The following is a 13,901-nucleotide window of genomic DNA, read 5'->3' on the forward strand; positions in this document are numbered from 1 at the left end:
TTCAGCTAAGTTTTTTTTTTCCAATACTGAAAAAAAAAAAAAACCAGCTAAAAGAAATCATCATTGTGATTAACAGTGAGTTACTAAACTTTGCATGCAGCAGTTAGTGTCACCAGGGGTCCTTCTCTGTGATATAATTTCCTGTCACATGGTCTTCTTGGAAAATACTAACAAAACGGCTCTTTGAATGGTGGGTATACCACCTTGCCACTTCAGGAATTTGACTTGACTCACGTAATTCCCCAAATTAATTATAATATTCAGAACAATGGTGCTCCATTTACTTTTATTTACTATTAAATGTAAGATTATGCCAAACTAGTCAATACTGTGTTTTATTGAGAATTTTAACTTTTTTTTTTTTTTTTTAACAAAATCAATTATTTGGTACAAAGTTACACCACATTGACATTTCTGCAATCATCCCCCAAATGCTCTCTCAAAATGAATTAAAACCAGAAATTTTAGGCTTTGTCCTCAAAAAAGAGAATGTATGCAAGTAATTTGCTCATTTATTTTGAAATTTTAACCCTTTTAAATTTAATTAAACCACATGGACACCAAAAAAGTAGTGTCACGTCATTGACCCATATACACAAAATACACTCAAGACACTTACTGGAAAGAACAGTTGTGAGGAAGATGTAGTCAGAGAAAGAGATGAGTCCACACTCCCCCAGTGTGTAGAAAATGCTGTCCTCGTCGGCAAACTTCTCTCTGTCCTGAGAGATCTTCTACAGATGCCCACAGAGAAACAGAGAAAAGAGAGAGTCAGCAACGCTTCTGCTGAACAACATATGGAGCATCTGAGTCCTGTTTAAGAGCTGAGCTCCACAGAGTCCGTACAGAGCAGCAGAGATAAGGGAACTAGCATGCTAACACTGACACAGCACAGTAGAATCATGCAAGTGATGCAGAGTCATACAAGACACAAGCAAAAATAAAACATCATGAAAAGGGTTTCAAAACAGACATTTCATACGTGTCACTTGTAGATCAGCACATATGTTTCAAACACAAGTGAGCTGCCTACTACCTAGACAGCATTTTGGAACATGAAGCATGTTCTGACAGTCAAATCAAGTGTGTTGCTTACCTAATCAACATCTTTGAGCATCAGATGTGTGGCCAAATGTTTAAATCAAGGGGGCTTCCCACCTAAACAGCACTTTTGGGCATCATAGATGTTTAAATCAAGACGTTGACTACCTCAACATCCTTTTTCCTATGAGTGTTCAAATGCTCAAATGAAGTGTGAGCCCTAAACAGCATATTTGGTCTTAATAGATGCTTTTGACCATTTAAATCATGGAGGCTGTCAACATAATGTGTGTTCAAATGTTTGAATTAAGTGAGATGACTACCTTAACTGCAGTTCTTAACATCATGGGTGCACACCTAAATAGCATGTGATAAAAGTGCCTAATATAGTGATCAAGAAAGCTGTCTAAATAGGCAGCTTACTATTTTTTTGAGATATGTCTGTATTGAACAACATAGTAAGTGCTAAAGTCACTGACTTCACTTCACAAATCGCAAGATCACACTGTATTTGAGATTTCTGAAGTAAACTGGTTCACATTTTATGAGCATGAACGAAGGTGACTCCACAGTGGTGTGAACACAGTTTTCTACCTGTTTTTGGCATAGAAAGACATAGAAAGAATCAGAATCCTCAAGTGTGGAAGTACACACTTATATACACACACACAAATAGCATGCCGGAGCTCAGTTTCTGCCGATGAATCGTGTTACCTCTGTCTGGGGTGGATCCCATCAGTGAGTAAAGGGGAAGAAAGAATGGATTAAAACAACCTGATCATTGAGCAGACAATCAGGCCCACCTCACACCATAAGTGTATAAAACACACCATTCCAAACACCCAAATCCAGCCCTTTTCACGTCTTGCTAGCACAAAAACACATTTATGCAACATCCCACACACACACTTCCCACTGAACACACACTCCCTTCGTGACGACATGATACAAGCCGATAACACACGATTCATGCCCCCATCTTCACTTTAGCATCAGTAGATCAAAATCAGGAAATAATATTTCCCTCTGAAAATCTCCTTAGCAATGCTTGCATTGCTTCTGCTGTTACTTCAGGTCTGAACAAACCTCTAACCCTAATAATTGCATATCTATGAAATACTAATTTGTGAACATCAGACTCAACATTCTGCACTTCAAATCTTTTTGAATAAGGTGAATAAGGGACAAGGTGAACACAGGTTATTTTTGTACCGCTCTGAAACTGGTCCGAATGGGGATAGACTTGTGCTGCAGGTGCTGACAAAAGCAAATTTGTGCATGTGTGGGTGTGTGTGTGTGTGTGTGTGTGTGTGTGTGAAAAGGAGCTGTGAGGGGCTAATATGCTCCGGGCTTATTCTGTCCTGCTGTCACCTTCAGAGACACCCAAGAGACGCTCAGTCTTATCCAATGTTAATAGTAGGGATGTCAAACGCACAGGCAATTCATTACCAAAAATGTAACTATAACAAGTATAGTCACTTTATTTTAAAGTATCCTTGTTACACATGTTACATGTACTTACTATTATAATAACAATAAATTATGCATAATTACATTTACATTTAGTCATTTAGCAGATGCTTTTATCCAAAGAGACTTACAAAGGATGACAATAGAAGCAATCAAAACCAACAAAAGAGCAATAATATGCAAGTGCAATGACAAGTCTCGGTTAGCCTAACGCAGTACATGGTTTATACACACACACACACACACACACACACACACACAACAAAAAGAAAACAAGTAGACGGAATAGAAAAAGACAAAAGCTAACCATATAGTAAGTACATGTAGTTAATTAAAATATAACATAGTATAATACTCAGTACTTAAATGTATAATTACACTGTAACAAGGAAACTTTAAAATAAAGTGTAACCAGAAGTCTTTCTACAGCATTAGTTACAAACACCAGGTACCACCTCAATTCAGTCTCCACAATCTGGATGTAAAATGATTAAATTTCAGTGGAAATGATCTATCATCTACTTAAATTCGGGTCTCATAACAACACTAAGAAAGGGTGCTCAGCAGGATGTGTGCTCACACTAAGCTAAACTCTGAGCATGGAGAACCAGGGAAGCCTGTGAGGTGAACCTTCCCAGACAGTCTCTGCTGAGGATAATGAAAAAGGATGTGGGTGGTGTGGCAAAAAAGTGAGAGAAAGAAAGAAAGCCTTGAAAAGCTTTTAAGCAGGCAGCTCCATGTATTTAATGAGTAATCTTCTAACAAGCTCCTCAAGCATCCAGCCAGAGAACCCAAAGACACATTCAGAGCTCACACAACTCTCGTTGGTGCTCATATCAAACTGGGCATGAAAAGTTTTAGGCTGCTTTAAACTTGTTTTGAATTCTAGGCATTAGTGTAAAAATGTCTAAAACCCTTTGGTCCCTTGGAGCATTTTTCCCCTCCATTTTTATGATATTTCCAACCATATAAATTCTATCACTGCTAGAATACATTTGAAATTGTTGGCAGATCAGTGTTTCAACTGTTTCAGTGTTTTCAACTGTTCCAACAACAGTACGCTGCTACACTGTACCCACTTGAGCTGAAAGAGCTGAACAGCAGTTTAAACCACTTTGCTAATTAGCTTACTCAAATGCATCTTACATGATATTAATCAGCTACATCCACAACATAAATGTACTATTACAAATTACATTTGCACTGACAATGACTGGTAGGACATTCTAAACTGCATATAATACTTCAGTAAACTCATTATAGTAAAAGTTGTATTTTGTTTATGTTGTTAAATCTTTTATTTGTTCAATGCTTGACACATTTTTGTAGTTTTCCACATCATTATCAATCGCAAACTATTGTAGTCAAAAATACAAAGTAAAATATAGAAATTTCTAAATATAAGATGTTTACGATGAAATGTTGACTACATTTTAGTGACGTTTTACTAACTAAATAAATAAACAATAAATATAAACAAAACTTAAAAATGCTTGTTTACACAACATTACTTGTCATTATAAATTGGAATTAGTGACACATACATAAAGTGACACTTACATAAATTGCAATTATTCAGGAATCCATATAAAGCGCATCTCAGTTCCCCACTTTCAAGTAGAACTTAAGGAACTTAATAACACTCAATCTTACGAAACATCCGACAGCTTAAAATGCTTAAAAGGGGCACTATAGCATGAGAAATGTTACAGTTTCTACTCTGACAGGATCAGACACTCCATATTTAACTGTCATTTAAAAGGTTACAAGTGTTTGACTTGCGGCTCCGTTCTTGAGAAGACAGCCTGATTAATCTTCAGTGCCACTGTTTATGTGGAGAGGACAGAGAGAGCAAGCACTGACCAACTACTTTCTGTTCTGTATCCAAGCACTAGCAAGCAGGCCTATGGAAAGACTTGACAGATCCTCCAGCACAGTCCTGTTAGTACCTTAGGAGTTCTCCAAATGTTATTGTTACATTTCTTAATTCCTCTTGGAACATTTCTAATTCTGGTTCTTGTTCTACATCTTGCTTTTGTTCTTAGGTGGATGTTCTCAGCACATGTCTTGCTAGATGGAGCGCAGCTGAATTAACTGAGGCATATTAAGAACCTGATACACTTCAATTAGACTGGAAGAACAAATTTCTCTGACATCATTTCGAACACAATCTGGCTGAAAAGGTTTGTAAACTCCTTTAAATTACCACTGGTCTGTGGCAATTACATAATCAGTTATCCATGAAGTAGGCTAGCTGGAAATACTGTTAGATCGATTTTTGATAAGCGAGCTGTTGCATTTTTAGATTTAAAAATAGAGTTTATGTACGCCCATTATTATTGTTTTTTCTGGTTCTTATATTCAACTTGCTTCATTCTTGTTCCCCCTTTGATATTTTAGTTTGCCATATGCAGGTAGCACTGGAAGTAAGATCGTTCTGTGTCTCTGTGGGACATTTGGAAACACTTCACAGGTGCTGGTTTCCCAAAACACAGGAAGCTTTATGCTGCCAAGCGCCTGAACGGAGATATGGCACCAGTGTCGGCTGTTCTGCAGCACTGTAATTTATCAAAGTCATTACAATGTATCAGTACTTCTGCTCCTTTAGTTCCAGAGCTCAGATAACAGAGAGATGGATGTGTTTGTGAAGTCTCAGAAGTCTCAGGAACCCACACTTCACAAGTAACGCTGCTATGGCACTGTCCAAAACTAAGCCCAGGACAAAATTCAGCCTTTCCCCAAATGAGGGAAACTGGGAGACTGGGTCCGGATTTAGATCAAATGATGCTGGTGAGCTTTCCAAGGATTTCCGCTTTCAGGCTTTCGGTGTGGAGCTCAGTGTAAAAGTGGTTTTCGAAACTTGATATGATTTGTAAATTGATTTGAAAGCAGTTCATCCAAATGTGCAGAAATTAACTGATATTGATGATCTATAAATTGCATTTTTTGCAAGCTCCTGGTCACACTTACAGTACAGCCAAATGCAGTTCTCACATCTGTTTGTCTTAAAATAAACTGCCATGAGCGAGCAGCTTGCATTATTTGCATCTCTAGCAATGCAATGGAGATAAACACAATCTCAAATGAAGATGTGCCTTCTCCTCCTGAGACATACCAATAGCAGTAGACAAATATTGGGATATAATTAAAAAAATATATATATTAAAAAAGGGTCAAAAATCGTCTGAATTCTGAGTGAGTTTGATTCAAACATTGCTAATCATTCATCATGTTCATAAGATGATTTATTATGAGCTGCTGCAGTTTATATAAACCCCACAATATTAATTTCTATCAACAATAAATCAGATTGCTTGCCAAACCAGAATGACACCATATTTTACTGGTAATATATCCCATTTGTGGTCAGATTTTCAGAAGTAATGGCCTGTTCTGCAGCCCATCAATAAAAAGATGGCAGCCAGCAGTAGGAACCACCACTACAATCAACAACACAGCCATTCATATATTTATATTTAAGAGTGTGTTCAACTAGAAAGTACTTCCCATCTTTAAAAACAAACAAAAAAAGGACATTAAGAGAACACCACATAAAGCTCAGTGTGGACACAATACACCCGAGTGACTTCAGAATAAAAGCCACTGTCCACACCCACTACACTCATTCATAACAAATGCCAAATAAACCCCTATGTGCACTGAACTGAAAATACACAGTCAAATTCAAATTCTGATTATTCAGACCCATCATTCCAGATTCAGAATGTAAACTGCACTGTTACTTTCGTATCAAGTCAAATGTGTAATTTTGGAAAAGATGGAAAAAATGGAAAAGAGCAGCACGAACATTCTTCAAAATTTCTTATTTTTGTGTTCTTTTGTGACATAAAGCGGACTAAATGAACACATGATCTTAATTTTTGGGCGAATTATCCATTTTAATTGTGACAAATGTAAACCAAATTCAGAGTGAAGTGTACATGTATTACTGTCTGATTCACACTTCTCCAGGATTGTTCGTGGAAGGCACCTGCTGAACCGAAAGGTCATAAAAAGGTCAGCCCAAGGACATCAGACTGGTTTCCATGGTGGCAGCCCTATCAACATCCCACACATAGCAGGCTCCACCCCCTAACCACCCACCCATCCATCACATGATCACAGTGGCATCACAGTACATAGCGGTACCTGCAAGGGTTTGAGGGATTGTCCAAAACAACATAACCTTTGACCCAGCGTTAGTCAACTCATGCTGTGTGCTTGGTGCTCATGCAGTTTTAGGCCCAGTGAGCAGAGATCAAAGGAAGGGAGAATGTGTTCCTGGATCCAGGGCAAACTGTGGTGTGACCGAGCGTAGGCAGGGGGCGCTACATAATGTCACCTCTACCCCATCCCACTAGCAGCCTGTCCTGCAGCCAGTCAGTCGCAGGCATTCAGCGAAGGGCATGCACAGATCTAAAGCACAGGCACGGTCGCCGCTTCCATCAGAAAGACAGAAAGAAAGAGAGAGAGAGAGGAACATTCGTCTTTTTGAGTTGCCAGAGATCAGACACTGGTCACATTTCATCCCAAAATCAAAAGTAAAAGAAATAACACAGACGAAAAATTGAGCCTATTTGAAGAACTATTAAGACTTTTCACATTGTGACATTTTTCATGACAATTAAGCACAATTTATACCTAAATGCAACGATCCTCACAGTAACTATATTGGAGAAATACTATACTGTAATACAGTATATATTTATAATTTGGGGAGATTGTCATGAAAATGTCAAATCTACAAAAAATCTTAATGGTCATAAAAAATATGTATATATTTCTTTTGATTTTGAGATGAAAAACAACCCTGATATGCTCTTGTCAGGTTTTGTGAGATCCACTTGATAACTCTTTCCTGTGAGAAATAAAAATGTCTACCTCTTGGGGGCGCTTACTGACTGAGTCCAATCCTTAAATCAAGACATTTTTCAACTTATTGCTGACAGTTATAGGGCATAAAGAAATTTTGTCTATTAATTACAAGAATTAACACTTGATATTATCCTCTCCTGCAATCTTTATGAATTTTTTTCCCCCTTGTAATCCTTGTCCAGTAATCACAAATGAGCCTTCTTGAACAGTGCGGAAAAAAACAAAAAAACAAAAACAAGAGGTACAATGTTATTAAGCTGTCTATGTGCTTTAGCAGTAAATAGCACTCCGAAAAAGCACTCCTTGATAATAATAGAATGAGACAATTCAATTAGCCACTGAATTGATACTATTCAGATAATACTCAATACTCTGTCTACAGTACCGAATACAAACTCAATTAAACACCAGAGTGCTGTCACCACAGACTAAATATAAAAGGTTAAGTCAGTCGCCGAGAAAACACTGGTGTAACAAAAATACTAGTTATCTCCAGAAACATCGGCCAGCATAACTTTAGTATGCTAGTTTACAAACTCTTAACACCAGACCATTATAACCAAATACATGCATGTGCGAATGCGCTAAAAAATATATTGAAATTCTTTTATTAAACATTTGATTTGGAATATAATTTAAGGTAACACCTTATTTTAAATTGTCTTTGTTATATGATGTAATTACAGTATTAAAAAAATTGTGTAGATAGTTTAGATAATGAACTTTTTACTTAAACTGTTTACATAATATGTATCTTTGTTCATTCGTTTTATTTCTATTGTCAACTTCAAACGCAACTTTGTCATTTTTTATGGTTTTATTTTCTCTACTTCTAACAAGTGTCTTGGTTCTATTTTATTATTAACTGTTTATGTTATTATGAATTCTTTGAAGCACTTCAAGCAGCGTTTACTTAAATGAGAAATATTTAAAGGCTCCATGCTAGTTTCATTTCATTTTTTAAAATCAAGAAATGTTTATTATTTTTGTTGTGTTTAACTGTAAATTGTGAAACTTACTGGCATTATTATTGACTATTAATTATTGTATCATGATATAACTGACTCCTTAGAAATTGCTAATAAATTTCACAAATGATTACAGAAAATGACAAATTGGTTGGTTGGTAGGAGTTTTAAAGCCACTCCAGCTTCTTTGGCTATTTTCATGGTGAATAACAAGTTGAAATAATATAAAAGGACAATTTACAAGATAAATAAATTAAAAACTATATCAAGTTTTTAAAGTGCCCCTATTATGCCATTTTAAAGGTTGCTAATATTATTTTATGAGTCTCCTAAAACAGGTTTACATGCATGCAAGGTCAAAAACACGTTAGTTTTCTCAGAAAACAGATTTTATTTTACCTCATTTCTAAATTATTCATAAACGAGTCGTGCGAAGCAGTTCAAAGAATCAGTCTCTCTAAACCCCTCCTTTTCGTGAGCCCTCACTGCTGTGATTGGTCAGATGGCGCAGTCCTTTGTGATTGGCCCAGAGCCATAGAGAGATCTCTCTATAGCTCTGGATTGGTCTACTGTGTACAGCGCGTGTCTGAAATGAAACGCCAATTGCCATGACAGAATGACAGACTTGTCAATAAATAGAAAATGATGAAATTATGTTAACCACATAGAAATGTTACTGTGTTTGTGGGCAGGCAAGTTGACGACCTAAAACGTGGGCGGACAAAATTTGTTACTTCGTGACGTAGAGCCTTAGCAGAATAATATTCAAATTCCTGACGACTCATTTCAGCGATTGCGAGCCGACACTTTTTTTTGACAGATAATAACTTTATCTATCGTGCACTGTCGGCTTCACAACTTTGCAGATAGTTTATGTTCACATACAGCTACATTACACAGTGCATGAAAGGTAATAGTTGAAAAGGCATAATAAGGGCACTTTGAAGCCTGCTTTAGGTAAAAACTCTAGAATGGATTCAGGGTTGACTCAAATATTTAACTTTTGTCTACTAAAACCTTCCCCAGCTGAACAGTTGCCATACTGGCAGAAAACAGTATTGAACATACTGTACTTCCATCCGTCAGAGCCTCGCATCCCTTCTCATCCAAAATCAAATATGGCGCTACCCCGACTAAGGCCTATGGCTCTCTGCTCTGATACCCAGTGCTGCATTATTCATACACATGAGCATTTGCACATGCATGCACATAACACGCACTCTTGCTTTCTCTTTACGGCACACAAAGAAGAGTCTCTACGCTCAATAATTCAGCAGGGAGAGACGGCAGCTGGCCTCCCTTAACACTACTCCATAACAGAGCCCACTGCACATGTGCACACACTTAGACCTTGAGCGTGTGGGTAACACGGGTGGGCGTCAGCAGAATGGCCTGGCAGAAACTTCCAGATCAATTCACATTAATTCAAATTCCTTATCACTGCCTTAATGTCCCGGGCTGGTCTTGCACAAACTGAGGTGTGGTATATATGCATTAACATTAGGTCTGTGCAATAAATCGAAAAATGGTTTCGATTTAGATTTTGGCCTTCCAACGATTATGAAAATACAATAATCAATATAAAACGATTATTGCGCTCCATTACGCCCCTTTTTGCAGCGCTGTGCTTTCGTTCCTCAATAAAAGCCCAATTTCCCGTGCAAATCACTAAAATCATGTAACATGAGATTTGCAAAATGGGATGTGCTTGATTTATCGAAGTGTATTTATTCATGTTTTTAAAAGCGTGAAAGAACTTGCGCTGCTCCTCAGGAAGAGATATGCGCTCAGAGATGGAACAGAAAACGGACATGAAAAGTGATCTTTTAGCTCAAGGTGCGCACCTAAACGGTCAAATACATGCAAAAATGTGTCAAAATCCTGTGCTTAGTGATTATTCATGTATATTTACCTTCGCCTGTCATGTAATAAATGAACATAAAGAGTTGAGAATGAAAATACGCGCGTAATGGTAAATTGGATCCGTGCGGCTCTTAAAGTGACAGCGGGCTATTTTCTAGCTGCGACTGCACGCTTAATATTAATCCATCAACAAAAGACAAATTCAAAATCACACACTGCTCTTGAGTGAAGGATTTTTGTAGCTTTAAGAAACAAAAAAGTTTCATTGTTACAGTGAAGACTGCTGGTTTTATTTTACATTTGATTATTCATTTCTGTAGTAGGCTGTAAACTGCTTGAGACTTGCATTAAAAAAAACATTAAAGCACAGTCTGTTTCATTTATATCTTTTTATTCTATTGTATTTGTCCTTTGCTTTTTTATTACTGACAATTTTCAATAATTTTCAAAAATTTTGAGGACTTTTTGTTTATTTGTTTAAAATTCCGCTGGTCTCTACAATGTAGATGTCATAGCAACCTTATTTACAGAAAATACATATTTGATATGTATCACTTTCTTTAAATAAATCACTCATATAAAGTTTTGGTCATATGGCCCCCATCATATGTTAAATAATCATGATTACAATATTGACCAAAATAATCTTGATTATGATTTTTGTCATAATCGAGCAGCCCTAGGGCACATATATGTTTTCCTGTCTAGATGGGTCTGAACATGCAGTATGTGTGTCTGGGTGTATCCTAATCACTGAGTAAAGGTCACCACCGTCCTGTTTCCAATAACACATAGTCTTAAATGTCAAGTCTTGTCAATGTTAAAGGGGTCATATGATGCTAAAAAGAACATTAAATTGTGTATTTGGTGTAATGGAATGTGTTTATGCAGTTTAAGGTTAAAAAAACACATTATTTTTCACATAGTGTACATTATTGTTTCTCCTCTAGTGAAAGTGATGGTAACCCATACTCGGAATTGGTGCTCTGCATTTAACCCATCCAAGTGCACACACACAGCAGTGAGAAGTAAGCACACTTGTGTGGATGAGTCTTAACTTTTATAAAGAATATCTCTTTGGATTTGAGACTTTAGTCTTTGCAACTTTACAGATCTTCTTTATGCACCAAGAGCTTGTAACACTCCAAAGAGAAAGCAAAAATTGAAATCGCATCATATGACCCCTTTAAAATAGCAGTTTAATATGCAAATAATATGCTAAGCGACCACATAGCAACCAACCAGAATACCCGCATATATCAACATCCTGGTAACACTACTTATAGTTTCTTTAGATCATTTCTTTATTTTATAACTCTGTTTGTTGCCATAAGAGCCACAAAAATGACACACAAATGCAAGCGTGTGCAAACGTGTCAAATATTTACTCTCACCAAGACCTTTTATCTATTAGCTAGATAAATTAACAGCATGTACAAGAAGTATGCCTTGTTACATATTTCATAACCACGGTCAAATAACTTGCCATTGATAGTTTTTTTTTTTTTTTTGGACATAACAGAAACCCCCCTGATGCTACAACTATGTATGTGCCATATGCTATCTGATCCAGTCTGATATTCGCTCCAGTCAGCCTCTCCACTCTGCTCTTCTGGAAAATGCACTGTCAGTAACTTCACTCGTCCTTTGCTATAGTCAAACTATTCAAATCTCTCTTTTCTGCTGAGCTTAAGCTCTTTCGCTCATCTGGCCCAGGCTGGGCGAGTTTAATTACTCATACAGTGATTTTTAATGAAATGTAGAGGCTTTTAATGCATTGTTTGGCCAGAGCTTCACATCTGGAAACTTATGTGGATTTCCTCTCTGACAACTCAAGGAGAAGAAGAAGAAGAGAGAGAGAAGGACGAAGAGATCTAGTGAAATTTTCAGTAGAGCCGCTACAGAGGCTAAATGACGCATTCACGCACACGCAGTCCCATGCAGCTTGGCACACGCCCCATACCTGCCAGAAGTCCTGCGGAGAGGGAGGGGTGCACAGAAAGGGGGAGGGGATGGATGGAGAAGTAAAAAGATGGCAGAGGAGAGAATGACGGGGTTTATTGGTTAGATGGACACAGAAAGAGCCAAAAGAGCACAAATTAATCACTGTCACCACAAATGCAACAAAACAATTATATCCTAGAAAAAACAAAACAAAACAAAAAAACAATGCAGGACATCTTGATGCCTAGAGGAACAATGAATTCATGTGTTAAAATAGATTGAACATAGATATACAGTTACATGTTCATACAGATAATTACATATTATCAGTGTTGGGGAGCAATCAGCTACAAGTAGTGATGCTACCAAGGTTGGGAACCAAGAGCTACTTAATGCGAAAGACAATGTTGTCAAACTCATAAGTTACGGTTTGAATTGGTCTATCAGCTCACTCACTGACTGAACCAGACGGAGCGACACTTGGATATCAAACACAAGTTATTCATTACATCCATACTAAATAGAAGAAGAACAGAACAGAAGAAACTGTTAAAAGTCATTATTTTTGTTTTCATTGCACACAAAAGGCATTCTTGTAGCTTCATAACATTACGATTGAACCACTGATTTCAAATAGACTATTTTAACAATGTCCTTACTAACTTTTTGGGCCTTGAACGTGCTAGAAAGCTCTCAGATTTAATCAAAAATACCTTAATTTGTGCTCCGAAGATGAACAAAGCTCTTATAGGTTTGGAACGACATGAGAGTGAGTAATTAATGACCGGATTTTCATTTTTGGGTGAACTATTCCTTTAAAGGATGAGATTGACTAGTAGTTTCATTTTTGACAAATTAGTTTCAAAATAGCTTCCCCAATACTAAGGTCATAATGTTGGAAACATACATAGTGTTTGCAAAAAGACTGTGCGCATTTAAATGGGCTGAAGGGAACGCACACACTCTCTCTCTCTCACACACAAACACACACAACCCATTTCAGCTGTGAAAGTCACACTTGCAAAGCACCAGCTGCGATGACCTGCAAAATACTGTTGATAGATGATAAACAAGAAGGTTAAAAGTGCTGGTGTGTTCACACGCTCGCAGAAAGCAAAACAATTACACAAGAGTGTTTGTTAGCATAGTGCACCCATGCGCTAACTTGCTTAAAACACGGTTCCTGGAATTTCATTACTCCAGCCAGGATTTAGTGGCAATGGCGACACGAGGAAGTGTGGAAGAAGAAGAAGATGACAGGGAGATGGATCCAGCAGTCCTGCCGGGACACCAGATTTGACAGAGATATGGAAATGAAGAAACAAGACATATTCCACATCCCTAAGGCCAACAATACCCAGGGGAACAAAACAAGAACAAAGAGGAGATGGAAAGAGGCCAATATACAAAACATGGAAATTTAATTTTGCTAGTAAAAGCTATAGATCTAAGACGTTACTTATGCATTTATACAGGACTGAGGAATGAGAAGGGTTTTACCATGGTTGCCACCAAAATGCAACAGCTACTACAACTACTTAAACTACAACAAATCTATTATTGTGGTGATCTCTTCAGGTGATATAAGCTTACACAATCTTTTTGTATGAGAGCAAAAGCCACAGTACAGTACTAACAAAAAACTATACTATGGTATTTGAAAGATACATTTATCATGGTAAAATTTTAAATGGGAAAACCTACAAAGGCTCAACCAATGATGCCTGACTTAGGGGCGGG

The 13,901-nt window shown here is 37.3% G+C and overlaps 1 protein-coding gene across 4 annotated transcripts in view; it reads right to left on the bottom strand.

The window, feature by feature from the left end:
* The window catches only part of LOC109075779 (calcium uptake protein 1, mitochondrial), a 70,223-nt gene that overhangs the window by 15,895 nt on the left and 40,427 nt on the right, over positions 1 to 13,901 (bottom strand). Inside the window, exons 6-8 of one of the 4 annotated variants that reach the window (XM_042736225.1) lie at positions 12,181 to 12,192; positions 1,756 to 1,761; positions 620 to 734 (exon numbers count right to left, since the gene is read on the bottom strand). In XM_042736225.1, the coding sequence (XP_042592159.1) occupies positions 620 to 734; positions 1,756 to 1,761; positions 12,181 to 12,192 (133 nt within the window). The remainder of the gene's footprint in view (positions 1 to 619; positions 735 to 1,755; positions 1,762 to 12,180; positions 12,193 to 13,901) is intronic. The other 3 variants (XM_042736227.1, XM_042736226.1, XM_042736228.1) reach the window with 3 other exon arrangements.

The sequence above is a fragment of the Cyprinus carpio genome, chromosome B13, assembly GCF_018340385.1.
Source record: "Cyprinus carpio isolate SPL01 chromosome B13, ASM1834038v1, whole genome shotgun sequence".
Lineage (NCBI taxonomy): Eukaryota > Metazoa > Chordata > Actinopteri > Cypriniformes > Cyprinidae > Cyprinus > Cyprinus carpio.